This window comes from Taudactylus pleione, unplaced genomic scaffold (genome assembly GCF_031769625.1).
Source record: "Taudactylus pleione unplaced genomic scaffold, aTauple2 ptg000671l, whole genome shotgun sequence".
Taxonomy (NCBI): Eukaryota; Metazoa; Chordata; class Amphibia; order Anura; family Myobatrachidae; genus Taudactylus; species Taudactylus pleione.
Genome location: NW_028285073.1, coordinates 4910913 through 4932121, shown reverse-complemented (window position 1 = coordinate 4932121; position 21209 = coordinate 4910913). Strand labels below are relative to the sequence as shown.

Here is a 21209-nt window from a genome sequence, read left to right as displayed (position 1 = left end):
TAGGGAGTAACTTTCTGCTGATCTCAGGCAGATAACATCCACACATCATAGCAAAGCAAACAGTCTGATGTCAAGTTTTATTCCCAGGAAATGCAGAGTAATGAGAAGTGAAGAACGCCTGTGAAATCTGATCTTCACATGGGTTTATGAAGAGAATAATATGCGGATTTCCCTTTTCTGGTCACTATAGAATATATTAGTCAGTTAAGTTCTGCCCTGTGCAGAAGTCCCTGCCGACCTTGTGTTTTTGAAACCAGATAGGATATTGCTGTTAAATCTCTGAGCTAGACTAAAATGCTGACCCTTTATAAACACGACCTCAAGGGGCCCATTTCTTAAGTATATCCCTCCCTCCTCACAATTCTGTAAAATCATCTGTTTCCCATGATTATTTATATTATCATGCCGATTTAACAAATGCCTGCGAGAGATTTCTCCTACATTAAGCCAACTAATGCTGAAGACAGATAAAATAAGAAAAGATATAACCTGCACTTTTCAATCCTGCTGCAAGCGTCCAACTCAGGACCACCACACCTCATACAATGCAAATATACAATACGAGAAGGCCAACTCAGGACCACCACACCTCATACAATGCAAATATACAATACGAGAAGGCCAACTCAGGACCACCACACCTCATACAATGCAAATATACAATACGAGAAGGCCAACTCAGGACCACCACACCTCATACAATGCAAATATACAATACGAGAAAGCCAACTCAGGACCACCACACCTCATACAATGCAAATATACAATACGAGAAGGCCAACTCAGGACCACCACACCTCATACAATGCAAATATACAATACGAGAAGGCCAACTCAGGACCACCACACCTCATACAATGCAAATATACAATACGAGAAGGCCAACTCAGGACCACCACACCTCATACAATGCAAATATACAATACGAGAAGGCCAACTTGCGCTGGATTGTGTCTCTAAAATCTCTTAATAGAAAATATAACAAATGGTTTTATCCACTTCAATGGGAATAACAATGGTTCTGATATTCTCAGAAACTCCTCACCTACTAAAGATGAACACTTGCATATAAAGGTTTCTTTATTCATTCTCATACGTCACTTCTACTTAGCAGCATCCAGCCTCATGCTGTAGTTTTCCTCCACATGTAATAGGAAAGCTTATCATAGTGTTTTAAAAAGTATCACATTTATTGGTAAAAATAAATCCAAAATCACTTTGTACCCTATGTGGCCTTTCCACAAAGGCACGATAGAGATGTAACATCAGAAAAAGAGGATGATCCCTGGGCAAGTCACCTCCCTCCAGACACAATCTTCCTGGAACAGGTCACACACTGGGTACTCAAGGTACTGACAGCATTCTCCTCCACCAATGCGTTTCGGACACACTGTCCTTTTTCAAGGACAAAGGATATCTCCTGCAAAAGGGGACTATGATCTGACCACTATGTATCAAACTACGATTCCCCTCCCGCTGCCTCCTGAATCAGATACTGTGCGCATGGTGCCAGATTCCTCAGAGAATGTCTTTCTAAAATGTAAATGACTCCTCCGATGTGCCAGGGATGTAACTCGTGGTCGCTGAGAGTTAACGCAAGTACATAGCGGGGATATTTTCATTCAAAAGGAAAATATCTGTTGCGCTACTGACTGTTAATAATCATGGCAGTGCCGCTGTTATTAATACATAGGTCCTTAAAACATCTGCTGGTGCCCATGAAAACAGTGTAACACTGCTAATTATCCAGAACTACTGAATGGGAGACACCGTCTTCTAAAGTCATTAAATGTTCAATAGTTAAAAGGGGTTTTCCTTATGCATTTGATGTATTTTGTGGTGTAATCTCATTTGGCGTACACCAGCATTTTGAACAGAGTAGTCTGATACACTATTCGTACTACTCAGTTCTAGCCCAAATATGTTGGGTTTGTGATACACTAGTGTGGTTGGGAGCAGACAGGGGGTTGGAAATGTTCGATTTATCAAATATAGAGAGTTTGTAGGAAACGTAATTGCTAGATACAATCTAGCAGAGAGAATTGTTTTTTATTTATTTAAATAGAACCACCTTATAATGCAGCACTGTACAGACTATTCACTCAGGACCTTATTCAGAGGCGGCCGTACGGTCTACGACCGCCTCGATGTTTGGCCAGTGCGCATGCGTACGAGGGAGCCGGCTCCCTCGTGCGCATGCGTGAGACCCGCTACTACCGACAGCGCCGGTCGTAGCGGGTCTCTTTCCAAAGGGGGCGAGCTGTCGATGTTGATTGACAGCTCGCCCCGTTTGGAAGGCGGGCCGGGGGGGTGGCAGCCCAAACGGAGGCGTTCCCATGGGAACGCCTACCATTTGGGGGAGGTCCCACTGACATCACAAGTGATGTCAGTGGAGAGCTTCCGGCTCTGAGAGCCAGAAGCTCTCTGGGGCTTACGACAAGTGAGACCCTACCCTAGGGTCTCGTCGTAAGCCCCGATGGTCGCGATGGTCTCGATGGACCATCGCGACAATCACCTGAGCGGTCGTTAGAGCTGTGGGTGTAAACCCACAGCCTAACGACCGAAACAGAGGCGGGCAGTCAGGATGCAAGTGGCCGCCCAGTTTCTGAGAGACCGCTTGCATCCTCCGACCGCCTCTGAATGAGGCCCTCAGTCCCTGCCCCATTGGGGGTTAAGCTGGGTATTTGCAGGGCCGTAACTAGGATGGAGTGACATGTGCCACGGCACAGGGCACCACAGGGCGGGGGCACGGCTCGGGTCTGTCAAGTTAGTGTTTATAATCAATCTCAATTGTAGCTTCCTCTTCTTTCATCCACAGCACCTCCAGGCTGCCCCTATCTCCTCCCTGGCTGACTCCCCCTCCATCTGGCCACCTCACCAAGCACCTTCAGTCACATTTTCTTTTCATTACACACATTTCAAAATAAGGTCATACCTGGGACTCTAACCTAATACCTCTCACATGGCAGTCAGACACCTTACACATGGAACTATCTGCCCCACAATTCGTACATGCCTACCCTCCCGCTTTTAGCGGGAGCCTCCCGATTTTCACCTCAGGCTCCCGCTGTCCCGCAAACATTGCCACTACTCCCGGTTTTTCTATCGACCCCTTTAAAATTAGCACTGCGCATGCGCAACGGGCGGAGACTACAAATGGAGACCTCACTCACAACGTGTGACGTGAAGGCTGGCCACCGCGGGGTTATGGACAGCGGTGGCCGTCTATTTACACAGTACCTCTCTGACGGAGGCTTCAGCAGGAGACGCGACAGTGGTGGCCACTTCTACCCACATGCAAGGTGGTGCTGGTCCTTTTAGGGTCCTCTTCAGGGGCTTGCCCTTCTTCTGCCTGCGGCTGTCAGGCTGTCCCTCCAGTCTCCTCGGCGGGGCCTTCCTATTTATGGGCGTCAGCAGCAGCATTAAGTCCTCTGCGACGGTGGCTCCTTCCCTCTGGTCCTGGCAGCAGGCTCCTTAGCAGTCTTCTTGTCAGCGGGCACTACTCTGGGCAGCCGGCAGCTGATGGGGTCTTCCTCCGGGTCCTTCTGCTCTCCCAGCAGTTCCCGGCAGCAGCAGCAGGTCAGTCCCTACTCCCTATATCTACTCATGTAAGTCTGTGTGTGTGGTGAGTTCTGGCAATGTGTGTGTGTGTGTGTGTGTGTGTGTGTGTGTATGTAGTGAGATCTGGTAATTGTGTGTGTGTGTGTGTGTGTATGTAGTGAGATCTGGTAGTGTGTGTGTGTGTGTGTGTGTGTGTGTGTGTGTGTGTGTGTGTGTGTGTGTAGTGAGATCTAGTAATGTGTGTGTGTGTGTGTGTGTGTCAGATATTAATGTCAGTGGGGGAGCTAGGGTATCAGATTATAGGAATGTATACACCCATAGGTGGAGTTAGACACGCCCTTTGGGTGGAGCAGACCACGCCCCCAAAACTGCGCGACGCGCTACGCGTGTCGCTTTCTACAATCTCCCTCAAAGTGGTTTCCAAAAGTAGGCAAGTATGCCACAATTTCTGATGGCTGTACTGAACACAGCCACTGATTCCCGAACCAGGTGTTACCAGCACACCTCGAGTACACTTGCCAGTGAGTTCAACTGCTGGCGCAGGTTACATACACAGATCTCCCAGCCGCTGATATTTGCTGCATATGCACTACCAGTAGCACTCGGTCTGTACCTTGAGTTGGTGATCTACACTGCCGGTTCAATGCTTGTGCATGGCTGTTCTGATGGACAAATTCTGCTGCAGATGCTAGTGAGTTATACTGCATAATTATTGTGTATCATGATCATCATTGCTGCTATTGGATTCACACTGTATTTGGCAGTGACACCTGTATAACAGTGGTACAACAGGATCGGTACCCCTTCATCATCGTACGGGACAAATCAGTTTTGCATGCCCCTTTCCCATGAGGCCACACCCCTTTTTTCCCAAAGCACACCTCTTATGATCAGATTTAAAAAAATTCAGGGAGAAAGGGGAACGGCAATGCTCTTTCTAGCCCAGGGCACCAAACAGTCTAGTTACGGCTCTGTACCTTTCCAATCCCCAGCTGATAGGGTAAGCGCTCCCGATCAGCCGAGTACTGTGTTCCCAGCTTAAGCCCCATACACACTGCTAGAAATAGCTCAGTGTGTACAGGCTTCTATAGGGATCGGGGGGTTCGGCCGATAAATATTAAACAGCACATAAGATGGAAACTCCTGATCCAGGCCGTTTCAGGAGCGTTATAAGCAGTTTATTGGCTAACGCTCCTGCAACAACTGCATACATAATTATACAATCGTCGGCCCGATCAACCGATATCAGATGATCAGGCCAAGAATTGTATAAGTGTGTACCCAGCTTTACAGGCTAAACTCACTATAACACACACAGCTACAGCAAATTGATTAGACATGGCATAGGAATTATATTGTAAATATTGGCACTTACTGTACATGTAATTTTGTAAGTCAAATAATACAAAAAAACAAAAAACAAGAACCAGTTGAGTTACTGATGCTAAGATATAAGAAACTAGGATTCTAGCTTGTAGTCTCATTAAACCTTGCCCATCCTGACTGTCTTCTATTGCTGCAGAACAGCAGAATTAAGTATTGGGAAGAAACACAAATCTGTTAAATGCCTCATAAACTAAACAGGAAAGTGACAGAACTTGGAATCTATGCTCCCAAATCCTGATAGTCACAAGACTAAATTACTCCCTATATTCTATATTTTAGGCGGAATTCCCATGTAATATGCAAAACATTGGCAGAATCCCATGGAGTTTGATCTGCAGTTGAGTTTATTCAGTTGTCCATGGTCTTCAACACCTGCAAACAGGTGTGAACCCCAACACTTTCAGCCTTGAGAGATGGGACTGGAGTAGTCACGAGAGAGAGAGACGAGAAGAGGCCCTGACAGGCTGCGTCACAGACTTAGATGTCCGTTTGATCCACAGAAACAGTTGTGATCACCACTTTAAATAAAACCCGGCTCATTTCATTTTAAGAAATGCAGCTGCCGGCCCTTCTCAAAACACAATATTTTTTTTGTTGTTGTTAATTATAGGATCATACAGACACAAACATCTAAAAATGAAAAGTGATCGCATTATTTTATATCCACGGCTTTCTATCTTTCAAAAGATAAAAACTACTTAAAGGATAATTATATTTTTTTACTACAGGTTGAGTCTCCCATATCCAAATATTCCAAAATACAGAATTTTATATAAAATTACCTTCAGGCTCGGGGTATAAGGTGTATATGAAACATAAATGAATTTCGTTTCTGTACACAAACTTTGTTTGAACCACAATATTATTGAATATATTGTATAAAATTACCTGCAGACTGTGTGTATATAACACATAAATGCATTCTGTGTGTATATTTTGGTCCTATTCCCAAGATATTTCATTACTGTATGTAATTATTCCAAAATACGGATTTTGGATATCAGAGACCAGGGGCGTCTTAAGAGAGGAGGGGGCCCGTGTGCAATCCCTGTGCGGGGTCCCCTCCTCTCTCCCCGGTGGCCGGCAGCCGACTGACGCAGCTAGCCAGCCACCGGAGCCTTAGTAGACTCCGGACACTAGAGAGTGTGCCCGGAGTCTACTGCGCATGCGCAGAACGCCGGAAACTGGCCGTGGCAGCCACTAGTGCAAGGAGTCTACCGCGCATGCGCAGAACACCGGAAAAATGGCAGCGGCGGCCATTTTCCGGTGTTCTGAGCAGCGCAGCCACCTGACGTGGGACCACGGACAGGTGGATCCGTGTGCCCCGCACACACTGCACCCATTATAGATACGCCACTGACAGAGACTCAACCTGTAGTAGGATTCGTAGTACTGTAACTCAATTTTTTCACATGGTAACAAATGTTTCAGCGTCTAATGTGAAACTACAAGTCTCAGATTAACCTGAATTATTGGACTTTGTCCCACAGCAGCAGATAAACTACAAATTGCCTAACTCTAGTCTATGTGGACATAATTAAGCAGCTCTTCACTAGGCATATTTCCCTTTAATACACAAACATGGGTTTGGCGATGAGTCATAAACCTGCTCTTCACATGGATATCAGACAAAATGCACAGTGGGTAATGCAAAGCTAGGAGTAAATAGTCTTAGTATGCGGGCATTCATCGTCGTCATCATCAACAATATTTACATGTATTTATTGTAGATTCCAGTTCTGCAGATTCAGAAAATATTTTTAATTCATTTCCAAGGAACTGGTCCAAGCTGTGGTGTGCAAGTCATTTGACTAAACATTCCTAGATGTGTCATCAATGGAATGAATTCTATGTAGCATGTCAGAGGCTGCCATGTTAGGATGATCACACGTGTTAACTTTATACAGTCTGGACTTGAATTCAATGACCGATTCGGAATCTACTAATATTCTGAAACCAGATTTAGGAGGAGGTTTATCAAAACCTGGAGAGAGATAACAATAGAAACCAATCATCTTCTGTCATTTTAGAGACTGTGGTAGAAAAATTACAATTAGAAGCTTTGATAAATACTCCCCTAAAGTTGTACAAATACTGTTGAATTAACACACATTACTAGGCACACATTAATAACCACAGTGTATTTAATGACTCTTTGACCCAGAGCCACCTTCCCAAAAGTACCAATATATGTAATTCTGCCTTATACCAATACCATGAAAGGTGGTGATAAAAACAGCAATTCTCTGAACTGCCACTGGGCTGCCATAAGAACTACAAGTCCATGTGACGCTGCCTCTGAGTACTACTAGGTAACAAGGTTTTGTGCAACAAACCAAGCCACGTTCATAGAATACAGGACATCAAATGCAAATTTAAGCAGTACATGGCGAATGTTTTTTTAGATTAATCCAACGTGTCAGTGCAGCCTATTGCTTTGCTAGAAATTAGCCAGGCATTTAACACAATGTTTCTTAAGGCTAAAGTAATATTACTAGTTCCTCCTGAATTAATTATCTCTCTCCACACAAAATGGTGGCCTACATTTTATGCAGACAGTAGTTTTTTTCCAGGCAAATTTATCAAAAAATTAAAAAATTGCTTCAATAAGGCAGATTTTTTCTCTTTATCACCACTTACGATACAAAAACAACACAACCTTGCAATTTAACAAAATAATATTGTGGGTCAGCTAAAGAATGAAGGGATGCCCAGTTATATATTCACAGAGTCGTAAGTGTTTATGCCCCGAAATGACAGCTGCTTATTTGCAATGATTTAAATACAATGACGTTTTGGATAATCTCTGAGTGCCTTTATCTCTTTATCTATTTATGCATTTGTGTATTTATATAAAACTTATCTTAAGGAAAATAAATTTTGGCCCAGGACACCACATCTCATAATTAACGAGTGTATATATATATATATATCCAATAGTGCAGCACTCGCGGCGCTTGGTCAGAGAAATGAATAGCACATACACAGGATGTATATCAACGTTTCAATCTATTTCGATTTTCTTCAGGACATATACAAAATGTATATATGTCCTGAAGAAAATCGAAAGAGATTGAAACGTTGATATACATCCTGTGTATGTGCTATTCATTTCTCTGACCAAGCGCCGCGAGTGCCGCACTATTGGATATATCTACAAGCATGATTGCTTTGTGAGGGCACCGGGCCAAGCTACTTATGTGAGTGCCGGACTTTTTTGACTAATATATATATATATATATATATATATATATATATATATATATATATATATATATATACTAGGGGTGAGCGGGTTCGGATTTCTGAAATCCGAACCCCCCGAGCCCCCCCGATCCGAGGCCGATCTGAGTCAGGCTCGACTTTTCCCGCCTGACTCGGATCTGAAATCGAGGCAAAACGTCATCATCCCGCCTTCCGAGTCTCGCGGGTTTTGGATCCTATATAAGGTACCCACGTCGGCGCCATTTTCTCACTCGGCTGTGGACAGTGAAGAGGGAGGGTGGGAGTTAGGGCTGTGTAGTGTAGTGTAGTGTAGTGCTGCTGTTGTCCACTACTTCAAAGTCCATAGGGGCTGGCTGTGTTGTGCTGTGCTGCTGTTGTTAATAGGGGCTGTGTCCACTACTTCAAAGTCCATAGGGGCTGGCTGTGTTGTGCTGTGCTGCTGTTGTTAATAGGGGCTGTGTCCACTACTTCAAAGTCCATAGGGGCTGGCTGGACTGTGTTGTGCAGTCAGTTCTCCATAGGGGCTGTGTCCACTCCAAAGTCCTGTGCAGTGTCCCAGTCCTAAAGGAGTGCTGTAGTGTTGTCCAGGGGGTGCTCTGTCCATCAGGGGTGCTCCCCCCAAGTGCTAAAAAAATAATATATTTTCTGTGTTTGTGAATTGTGTGCACAGTAGCCGCACGTGCATCAACAAAGTAGTGCCAAGCGTGCGCCTGTGTCATAAGTAAAGGGCCGGCTGGCTTGACCGTTAAAGGGTGCTGTAACCCCCAAAGTACACTCCAGTCCAAACCAAAAAAAAAATTATTTTCTGTGTTTGTGAATTGTGTGCGCAGTAGCCGCACGTGCATCAACAAAGTAGTGCCAAGCGTGCGCCTGTGTCATAAGTAAAGGGCCGGCTGGCTTGACCGTTAAAGGGTGCTGTAACCCCCAAAGTACACTCCAGTCCAAACCAAAAAAAAAATTATTTTCTGTGTTTGTGAATTGTGTGCGCAGTAGCCGCACGTGCATCAACAAAGTAGTGCCAAGCGTGCGCCTGTGTCATAAGTAAAGGGCCGGCTGGCTTGACCGTTAAAGGGTGCTGTAACCCCCAAAGTACACTCCAGTCCAAACCAAAAAAAAATTTATTTTCTGTGTTTAGCCGCACGTATATATCAAATCGATATAACATAAATGGAGGACCAAACTTTCTCCGATAAAAATAAAATAGAGAAAGATCAAGAACCACTTCCTCCTAGTGCTGAAGCTGCTGCCACTAGTCATGACATAGACGATAACATGCCATCAACGTCGTCTGCCAAGGCCGATGCCCAATGTCATAGTAGAGGGCACATACAATCCCAAATGGCAAAGTTCAGGAAAATGACCTTGAAAAAGACATTTAAATCAGCTGAAGAGAAACGTAAACTTGCCAATATGCCATTTACGACACGGAGTGGCAAGGAACGGCTAAGGTCGATCCCTAGTATGTTCATGACTAGTGGTTCAGCTTCACATGACGATGGAAGCCCTCCTCCCACTAAAAAAATCAAAAGAGTTAAGCTGGCAAAAGCACAGCGAAGAACTGTGCTTTCTAAGAAGATATCACAAATCCCCAAGGAGAGTCCAAGTGTGGTGGTGGTTGCGATGCCTGACCTTCCCAGCACTGGACGGGAAGAGGTGGCTCTTTCCACCATTTGCACGCCCCCTGCAAGTGCTGAAAGGAGTACCCACAGTCCACTTGCTGATATGCAAATTGAAGATGTCACTGTTGAAGTACAACAGGATGAGGATACTGGTGTAGCTGGCGCTGAGGAGGAAGTTGGCGAGGAGGATTCTGATGGTGATGTGAATTGTTTAAATCAGGCTCCGGGGGAGACAGTTATTGTCCGTGGGATGAAAAAGCCCATCACGGTCATGCCTGGGCAGAAGACCAAACATTCCACCTCTTTGGTCTGGCAATATTTCTATCCAAATCCGGACAACAACTGTCTTGCCATATGTACCATATGTAAAGGTGAAATAAGTAGGGGTAGGGACGTCAACCACCTAGGAACATCCTCCCTTATACGGCACCTGCAGCGCGTTCATAAAAAGTTACTGGCAAGTTCAGAAACTTTGGCTAAGACCGTAAGCAGTCCAGGGACACCTAAATCCCGTTGTCCTGTTGTATCCAAGCGCCTGCAAACCACACCGTCAACTCCCTCCTCGTCAATTTCCTCCTTAGTCAGGATCGGAAGTAGTCCTGCAGGCCATGTCACTGGCATGACTGACTCTCCTATCCGGGATTCCTCTGGAGGATCCTGCATTGCTACGCCTACTGCTGCCGCTGCTGCTGTTGCTGCTGCTGGGAGTCGTTCATCATCCCAGAGAGGAAGTAGGAACACCACTACTTTTACTAAACAATTGACCCTCCAACAGTCCTTAGCGAGGAGGATGAAGTACGACAGCAGTCATCCTGAAGCAAAACGTATAACTGAGGCCTTGACTGCTATGTTGGTGTTAGACGTGCGTCCGGTATCCGCCATTAGTGCAGTGGGATTTAGACAATTGATGGAGGTAGTGTGTCCCCGGTTCCAAATCCCGTCTAGATTCCACTTCACTAGGCAGGCGATACCGAGACTGTACAGAAACGTCAGAAAAAGTGTCCTCAGTGTCCTGAAAAATGCCGTTGTACACAATGTCCACTTAACCACGGACATGTGGACAAGTGGAACAGGGCAGACTAAGGACTATATGACTGTGACAGCCCACTGGGTAGATGTATCACCTTACGCAGCAACAGCAGCAGCGTCACCAGTAGCAGCATCTCAGAAACGCCAGCTCGTTACAAGGCAGGCTACGCTGTGTATCACCGGTTTCAGTAAGAGGCACACCGCCGACAACCTCTTAGAGAAACTGAGGGAAATCATCGCCCAGTGGCTTACCCCACTTAGACTCTCCTGGGGATTTGTGATATCTGACAACGCCACCAATATTGTGCGGGCATTACATCTGGGCAAATTCCAGCACGTCCCATGTTTTGCTCACACAATAAACTTGGTGGTGCAGAATTTTCTGAAAAGCGACAGGGGCGTGCAGGAGACGCTTTGGGTGGCCCGAAAAATTTCTGGCCACTTTCGCCATTCAGCGACTGCGTGCCGAAGACTGGAGTGCCAGCAAACACTCTTGAACCTGCCCCGCCATCACCTGAAGCAAGAGGTTGTGACGCGGTGGAACTCAACCCTCTATATGCTTCAGAGGATGGAGGAGCAGCAAAAGGCCATACAAGCCTATACATCCACCTATGACATAGGCAAAGGAGGGGGTATGCACCTGACTCAAGCGCAGTGGAGAATGATTTCCGTGTTGTGCAAGGTTCTCCAGCCCTTCGAACTTGCCACACGTGAAGTCAGTTCAGACACAGCCAGCTTGAGTCAGGTCATTCCCCTCATCAGGCTTTTGCAGAAGCAGCTGGAGAAAGTGAAGGAGGAGCTAAGACGGAGCGATTCCGCTCGGCATGTGGGACTTGTGGATGAAGCCCTTCATTTGCTTTGCCAGGATTCCAGGGTGGTCAATCTGTTGAAATCAGACCACTACATTTTGGCCACCGTGCTTGATCCTAGGTTTAAAGCCTATGTGGTGTCTCTCTTTCTGGCCGACACAAGCCTGCAGAGGTGCAAAGACCTGCTGGTGAACACACTGTCAGCTGAAGCGGAACGTGACACGTCAACGGCTCCTTCTTCATTTTCTCCCGCAACTGGGGCTGCCAGGAAAAAACTTAGGTATCCTAAGCAACCCGCTGGCGGTGATGCAGGGCAGGCAGGACCAAGTTTGGACATCTGGTCCGGACTGAAGGACCTGGCAACAATTTCTGACATGTCTACTGTCACTGCATATGATACTGTCACCATTGACAGAATGGTGGAGGATTACATCGGTGACAGCATCCAAGTAGGCATGTCAGACAGTCCATACCTGTACTGTACAAGCTGGCTCTATTTTACCTGAGTTGCCCCCCCTCCAGTGTGTACTCCGAAAGAGTGTTTAGTGCAGCCGGGAACCTTGTCAGCGAAAGGCGTAGGAGGTTGCTTCCACAGAATGTGGAGAAGATGATGTTCATCAAAATGAATTATCAGCTCTTCCAGGGAGACCAGCCTCCAGAAGGTACAGAGGGACCTGTGGTGGTGGATTCAAGTGGGGACGAGTTAATACTTTGTGAGGATGAGGATGTACACACTGAAGAGGGTGAGGAATCGGTGGATGAGGAGGATGAGGATGACATCTTGCCTCCGTAGAGCCAGTTTGTGCAGGGACACATTAATTGCCAGCTTGTTTTGTGGGGGCCCAAACGAACCAATCATTTCAGCCACAGTTGTGTGGCAGACCCTGGCGCTGAAATGATTGATTTGTTAAAGTGTGCATGTCCTGTTTATACAACATAAGGGTGGGTGGGAGGGCCCAAGGACAATTCCATCTTGCACTTCTTTTTTTTCTTTGCATTATGTACAGTTTGGGGCCTAGTTTTTCTAACTGCCATCCTGTCTGCCACTGCAGTGTCACTCCTAGATGGGTCACGTGTTTGTGCCGCCCACTCGTGTCGCTTAGCATAGTCATCCAGCTACCTCGGTGCAACCTTTTGGACATGAAAACACTATTGTGAGGTGTGAGGTGTTCAGAATAGACTGGAAATGAGTGGAAATTAAGGTTATTGAGGTTAATAATAGCATAGGAGCAGAGAAACCAACAAATTCTGTGATTTTAGCTGTTTTTATGCTTTTTAAAAAAAAAATACAGATCCAAAACACAAAACCCAGAACCCAAAACACGGAAGGGTGGTTTTGGCAAAACCAATCCAGATCCAAAACACGAAGAAAGATCCAGATCCAAAACCAAAACACAAAACACGAAAAGTGGCCGGTGAACACCCCTAATATACACACACACACACACACACACACACACACACACACACACACACACACACACAGGTTGAGTCTCCCATATCCAAATATTCCAAAATACGGAATTTTTTTGGCTTAACTGAGAAAATGAAACCTTTGCTTTCTGATGGTTCAAAGTGCACAAACTTTGTTTAAGGCACAAATTATTAAAAATACTGTATAAAATAACCTTCAGGCTCTGTGTGTAAGGTGTAAATTAAACATAAATGAATTTCATGTATGTACACAAACTTTGTTTGAGCCACAAAATTATTGAAAATATTGTATAAAATGACCTGCAGGCTGTGTGTATAAGGTGTATATAACACATAAATGCATTCTGTGTGTATATTTGGGTCCCATTCCCAAGATATTTCATTATGATATGCAAATATTCCAAATTACGGAATATTCCGTTATCCAAAATACCCATGGTCCCAAGCATTTTGGATATCGGAATATATATATATATATATATATATATATATATATATATATATGTGAACACCACACTTCTACGTAAATAAGAGATGGCTCCTTTTCCTTCAGGATGCTGGTTTGAACAAAACAGCTAGGTAGATCTGAAAAAGTAGGAGAGCAAAGGCGCCTAATAGTGTAATATATTTAGTGAACGTATGGTAAACATACAACACATAATTAATATGTGCGTACCAGATGTTTTCTTGGTAATAATGAATTAATATTTTCCAATAAGGTGATCCAGTGTTAACACAGAGTAAGAGGAAAAAAATAAATAAAAAAAATTAATTTTTTAAATGATGTGCGGAATATCTACAAATAGCTAATCAATATGGATGTTGACCTCTTCCTAGAGGTTCAATTAATATAGAGAACCAGACCGCAATAAATATTGATAATATAAATATTTAATAGGGACAGCAGGGTAAAATCTACACAAAAGAAGAAAAAAATTTAATTTTTTCAATAAAAAAGGGGAGAAAATGGAAAAAAGGGGGAGCAGCAATACAATCAATAAAAAGAACTAAAAGATGTTCTTAAAAAAATTCCATAAGACTTAGCTGAGTACAAAAGTCCGGTAAAGTGCTGGTGCAAACACTTAGTATGGCAGTCCGTTTAGTCCATATATTGGAGGGTGGAGGAGGTCCGAACGCGTTTCATCTATTTCAGACTTCTTCAAGGGGAGCAGGAGATTTGAGACCAAATATATATACATACATACATACACACACACACACACACACATGTCCTGACACACTGACTCATCAATGCCCAGCCCACACCCCTTGAATTGGAAAATGAAATTCGGGGAGTAGATTGCTTCCGTGACATAAGCACCTACTAACCACTAAGGACTACGGCAGGGGCATATCTGTAATGGGTGCCCACACCATACACTCTGTCAAACCAACCAACTAGTTGATTGGTTGGAATGAAAATCTGGTAATGTATGGGAGTAACTGATGATCAGCAATTTGCTCCTAAATGCCAGAAAACAGATGAATATGGTCGTTCAGACAAGTTTGTTAAATTTTTGATCTAAACAATTTGTTCAAACAACAGTTTTTTTCCATTTTCTGGCATTTGGGAGCAAATTGCTGATTGTCATTTGCTTTTATACCTTACCGGATTTTCATTCCAACTAATAAAACTAGTTGGTTGGTTTGACAGATAATCTTTACGTGTGTATGCAGCTTCGCTGACCATCAGAGTACCCCTTTGAGTTCAAAAGGCTGCAGTTCCCCTCAAGGTCTGCTTTACAATGACCTTCAACAAGTCCCAGAAACAGTCGCTGAAGGTGGCAGGGATTGACTTGAGGAAGGACTGCTTCTCACATGGGCAGTTCTACGTGGCTGCTCCAGAGCGAGCTCACCCTGCAGCCTGGTGATCGTAGCATCTGAGGAGCGAACCACCAATGTGGTTTACAAAGAAAAAAAAAAGGGTTTACATACTGTATGTATGTATTATAACCCATCTTCAATTCATTCATTTTAAAAAACGAACTTTATTTAAAATGGATACTACCACGCACCTTTACCCCAGAGGTATACAGGTTGGGTGCGGGATACCGGTGCTCAGCGTCTCAGCGGTCAGAATCCCGACAGGGTAAGGATACCAACACCTGCTGGTAAGTACCCTAAACCTAACCCTCCCTCCCCCCATAGCCTAAACCTAACCTTCCCCCTGGCCGCAGCCTAACCCTAACCATCCACCCCACGTAGCCTAACCATAACCCTCCCCCTAGTTCCCAACTCTAAACCTGTCCCACCCCCTAACCCTTATACATGCCATCGAGATGCTGGCGGTCAGGCTGCTGGCGCCGGGATTCTGACTGGTGTCGGGATTCCAGAAGCTGGCACTCTCAGTGCCAGCATTCCGACAGCAGGGATCTCAACTACATAGGCATACAATGAACTAGGCATATAAGTCAAAAAAGGATGCAGGAAATGGAAACAGTAAATATTTAAGGACTACCCGGGTGAAACCAGAGTAATAATGAAATAGGGCTTTTCGTCCTATCATTAATATGTCCATAAGTGAGTTGAAGAACATCCAAGCCAAATTAGAAAGATTACAAACAAAAGGTGGCAATATACTCAGCTGGCAGCACCTGGCATGGATGTCAGGTTATCAGTAATGCCGAGATCACATCATTACATAAAGAGAAGGAAATGGTAAAGCTCATTGATGGTATATTTAAGATAGGAAAATCTTTTCTGGTGCCCATTGCTGACTGATCATTTCCCATGCATTCCAGGACTTCTGATCAGATGGATCTTTGTTTCAGAACAGCTCCCACTAATTTCTGCATTCCAAACAAACTGTTATTTTCTCAAGAGGAGGAAAACAGTGGGTGACCAACTTCTAGGCAGCATTTATAATAATAATAATAATCATCACGGATGTGCCTTGTAAAGGCTTCTGTAGAAGGTGCACTCTGACACAGAACATGGCCTGAAAAGTAATTTGTGAATGTCTGTGTAGTTTATTGTGGACGCAAACAAAATTTTTTAAAGAGGTTTCAGCTAACCGGAAACGCAACGGTCAGTGACGTGTTGTGGCGACATCGGAAATTATTTACAGTCACCTCTAAGGTGCAATTTTCCCCGAGAACTAAACAGATCTAGTTCTAACTTACATCCTTTTATGGCTTGGTGCTCAAAAAACTGTACTTCATATTTATAATGTCTAACTTATACCAGATCTAACAACATGAGAGGTCTACAAAGCAGGACAAGGGCTGCGGTACACTGGGAGATGTGGCCACCCACACACCATGTAGATTTGGCCATGTCCATTTTGAGCATATTTAATTGTATTTTTTTAAGCCAATCTTTAAGCAGTTCACAGTGAAACTACCTGCATTCATGGTGCGTAGCAGTAGAATAACTCCTTACCCATCACATATAAGGACAAATGTCCTAATCACAAGATGGTGAACAGTGTTCCAAAATCAGGACGATTGGGGGTAATACTTATGCTATATGGTAAGGGTTGGGTATGAGATCCCGGCTGTCGGGATGCCACTGGTCAGAATACCGACAGTGGCATCCCGACAGTCAGAATCCTGACACCCATAAGTGAACTTAGGTAAGACTAACCCTTACCCCTAACCCTCCCCCCCTAGTGCCTATCCCTAACCTCCCCCCTTTTGCCTAACCCTAACCCTCCCCCTAATGGCTAACCCTAACCCCGCACACTAACGCTTGATACATACCTTCGGGATGCTGGCGGACAGGATTCTTGTGCCGTGATCTCGAAGCTGTATTTCGGCCGTCGGCATCCCCACGGCGGGAAGCTGACTACATCCCTCTGGTAATACTGTGCTTGAATTACATGCATTAATGCCACTTTTAGTTCCATTTGCAGCTGCTGCCTGGACCTGTGCAGCTACTCAGCTTTCTGTCAACTAGTGTTCCCAAGTTCTTTTCCATTTCACCTTCCTGTAAGTAATACAGTTAATACCATAGCCCTGGTGCATAAACTTAAATTTATCTAGATTAAATTCCACCTGTCATTTCACAGGTCAATTTGATAAGCTGCATACACACACAACGATTTTTTTAATGATTATCGTTAAACGATATCGTTTAACGATAATTGATGGCAAAAATCGTGCACTTTCTGAGTCAAACGATGAACGATTATCGTTCATGCGCGTTCACGTTTGTAGTTTGTCGTTTGTAGTTTGTCGTTCAGTCAGACTTGTCAACTCAACGATTTTCATTAAGGGAATATGCAAAAATCGTTTGTAGTTCATAAAAATCGTTCATGACATTTAGTAAATGAACAACTTTAGTAAACGATTTTAGTAAATTTTTTCAAGGGAAAAAATCGTTTACTCAAATCGTTCATTAAAAAAAACTTAAAAAAGCTTAAAACTTTCTGAAGTAAGTTACTATACAGCCATATGTTAATAACCCTACAGACCCTAGTGGTGCAGCATTAACAAATTTAGGCCAGTCTGAATATGTTACACACTTCTTGCCTGTAGCTTCTTGTGGTTAGGGATCTGAGCAAAGTGGCTAAGATGACCTCCACTGAAAATGTCCTTTTAAGGACATTTCTATGGAGCAAATAAACATCTACTTGCATCTTGTGACCACCAGAATAGGGCAAAATGCTATTCCATTCTCCAGCTGTACTGCGGTTAAACCCAGTGCCTCCAAGCACTGTCCTCTGTTTGCTACCAAGCACAGTACCAGTCCATAGTAAGAGGCCAATGGTAATTAGCTGACACCACATGGGGGAGATTTATCAAATCTTGGAGAGAGATAAATGGGAGATAGATAAAAGTACCAACCAATCAGCTTCTAACTGTAATTTGTCTAGCACAGTCTGTAAAATGACAGTTAGATGTTGACTGGTTAGTATTGACAATGAAAGGAAATCCCTAAAAGCTAGGAGTGGTGAAGTAAGCCTACGGTTGCTCAAGGAATATCCTATCTGTGACCACCTGATGGAGTGAGACCATCTGGTCACTATATTCTACAAAACAAGACCTGGTGACACAGAGGCCTTTACATCAGGTGGTGGCACTGAGGCTAAAATTTCTATTGAGGCAGGGAGGCCAAGATATCAGGCTGTGACGTGGGAGCTGAGGTTTCTAGCAGTAAGGAAAGATATCAGTTGGAGGCACAGGGACTGAAATGTCATGTGATGGTACTGAGGAGGAGCTATCTAGAGGGACACTGGGGCCAGACTTATCAGGTTGTGGCACTACATTTAAAAGTGAAAGAAAATCAATAGAAGCCTAAACTAAACATAATTTCTAACCTTAACTCTTGGTGGCAACTGAGATCATGTTAAAGTCCTGAACACTAGAATTAAATGAAATCACAAAATGGACAGTGGATTCACTATTTCTTTTAAAAAAAATTGTCTCCCAGAATTCACTAAGTGCAAATCACCACAATCTATCGCCATCCATTGTCTGTGAGCTTAGGTGAAAATTTAAAATTGTTGATTGCTATGTGAACGTCAGTTCTTTGCAGTTTAAGTGTTTGATCTGTGCTCTATGACTGATGGATGAAGATAGCTTTATACACAAGGACAACACTCACAGCAAAAATGATGAAATAGATGTCCAATTTTTCACACCGCTCAATATCCCAGGTAGTGTATTAATGATTAGACACCCGTCTCACAAACAGTGAACACAGGACACAATAAGCTCCTAAACTTCCAAATCATCCTTTTCTGTATTAGTTATATCAGTCTATAACTTGTTTTCATATTTCAAATATTCCACAAATCTACTAAAAAAACCTTTTTCCATATTTAATATCCAGCACTACCTGAAATATAGACAAGATATGGAAACTGGCAGCCTCTATAGGATAACCCAGCACATGTGCTACGCAGAGGGCAGATTTATAGTTTAATGCAGGAAACCTTTGTCTGCTTCTTAGTATGGGCTCAGTACTTTCCCAGCACGCAATCTAGTGACTTACTGTATGAGTTAAAAATAGAATGGTCTGTCTCAAATATCCAGAATCATCTATTTCTCCTAAACCAGCTGTGACCTCTGGTCTGCTTCTAGCATACGTCTGCAATACATCAATCAGAGGAACTGAGAGGAATTTCTATAGTGCCAACATAGTCCAACAAGTGGCAGCAATAAAAGACCCTAGGTTGTGGATGATGGATGGATGATAGAGAGATGGGTGCGGAAATGGGGATATGAATGGATCACTAGAGAGATGGAGAGAATGATGGGTGAATGAATAGATGGGTGACTTGGTAGATGGATGGATAATTGGAGGAATGTATTGGTAGATGGGTGCATGGGTGGAGAGATGGCTAAGTGTGTTAATGGATGGATAGATAGGTGAATGGATGGATACAAGGATGGATGAATGGCTGAACACTTTATTGCACTGTCCTCGCTCACTGCCAGATATATTGGATGTGAGTTACAAGCATAAAGAGTGCAGGGATCGGAAGATCTAGGGAGACCATATTTAGGAGCTTCCCCTACTGCCACCAAGTGCTGCCTAGTAATATGCAGGGAAAGACTGTGCCAGTAGATCAGGACTCAGCAATTCCCCCTGTACTGATAGGGGGGAAGCCCTCCCTTCTTCAGCAACCTGCAGGCGACTCCTCCATACGCCTCTTGCTGCAAGTGAGCAGGCAGACCGTTCGGGACAGCTCCTTATACATTTTACATATTATTGCAATGTATTGATGCCATGTAACTAGTGAAGATAGATAGATCAAAACGATAGTATACATAACACATTAGAAGATGTAACTTGCACCAAGCTCACACCATATTATTATAATAAGCCCACACCATGTTATTACATGTAACAGATGACCTAGAATATATTTCACCTAGGTCTTGTCTCTTTACCCACATCTGCAACATGACGTGTTATTTATAAAACAAGGAAGATTATTTCACTGTTTGAATAAATGCAACATTGTTACAGATCACAGCTCAGGTGTTAGATATCCTGTACATGGAGCCTTATCTGCAGCTACACACATCCTGCTCCAATAGAGGTGCATGCATCCAGCACAGCAGCAGAGCTGATCCGCATGGAAGTCCCTGCTGACACATTGATCCACATCCGTCCCTGCACTGCTACAGTCCTGGAACAGCCAGGGAGGATTAATGTACTTCTTTATATAACTGCTGTCTGCTGCCATATGGGTGCACTGCATTACAGCGCAGAGCTTATACACTATAAGGATCTGTCACACACACATTCTTCCTGTCACAGCAAGCCGATCTCTGTCCCCAACACTGCCCGGCTTACCTTCTCCTGTGCTCTGGTGAGCTTCTTCTGCACGTTGCTGGCTATTTTGCCCGCAGAGACTCCCTTCCCCATCTCAGCCATCTTGCCTTCCCTTTAACTGGAGTTAAAATAATCAGATCAGAGAGGGAGGAAAAAAAAACCTTTTGGCAGAAACAATGGATATACCCCCTTCTGCCTGCTGGAACTGCCTTTTAAAGAGACAGTACAAATAGCAAAAGGAAACTCCTTAAAGGGGCAGTGCTGTCTTATTGGAGGGCATTAAAGAGCTCTGTGCTGTCACAGTGACACTTCCCGGCCATCTGTTCAGCAAGGATCAGAAGAGGATGGATTTTCTATGTAAACATTATTAACCCCCTGAATATGAGACCAACAGCTACGGTGTTCTAAGTTTATAATACAGTACATTGTCTTATTATGTATCTCCAAAAATAAATATTTTGCATTTACATTGATGCATTTGCTTCATGGCATTCCTTATGTAAAAATGACCTGTATTTTCCATTGTTTTATGCTCATCTTGTCTGAGCATCAATGTTATGCAAAGCTATGTAGACACTATAGGATGAATCTTGGTACTTTCGACCAATCTGCAAGACTATCCTATAGCATGGACTCCCAATCCGTTGTTTACACCAGTCATTTATTACATCGTCCCATCCAGGGCTGCCAAGAGCCGAGTCGGGCCCGGGTGAAACGGGCGTGGCTTAATTGCCCCCTTGAGAAAAATAAAGGAATGCGCACTGGGGAGGGGGGCGCTGTGAGCCCCCTCAGCCCAGCACATATCCAGGGGGTACGCAATCAGGATGATCGCTCCCCCCCACAGGCAGAGGAGACTGCTGCTCTGCAGCAGCAAGCAGTCTACCATTGCAGCCCAGCACACAGCAGTGTGTGCTGGGCT

General features: G+C 44.1%; 1 protein-coding gene across 9 annotated transcripts in view; it reads right to left on the bottom strand.

Moving 5' to 3' along the window:
* The window catches only part of BIN1 (bridging integrator 1), a 162552-nt gene extending 142073 nt beyond the window's left edge, over positions 1–20479 (bottom strand). For all 9 annotated transcript variants that reach the window (XM_088455799.1, XM_088455802.1, XM_088455804.1 and 6 more), the window contains exon 1: positions 20312–20479. In XM_088455799.1, coding sequence (XP_088311925.1) covers positions 20312–20392 — 81 coding nt within the window. In that variant the 5' untranslated portion in view covers positions 20393–20479. The remainder of the gene's footprint in view (positions 1–20311) is intronic.
* Positions 20480–21209: the final 730 nt, after the last annotated feature.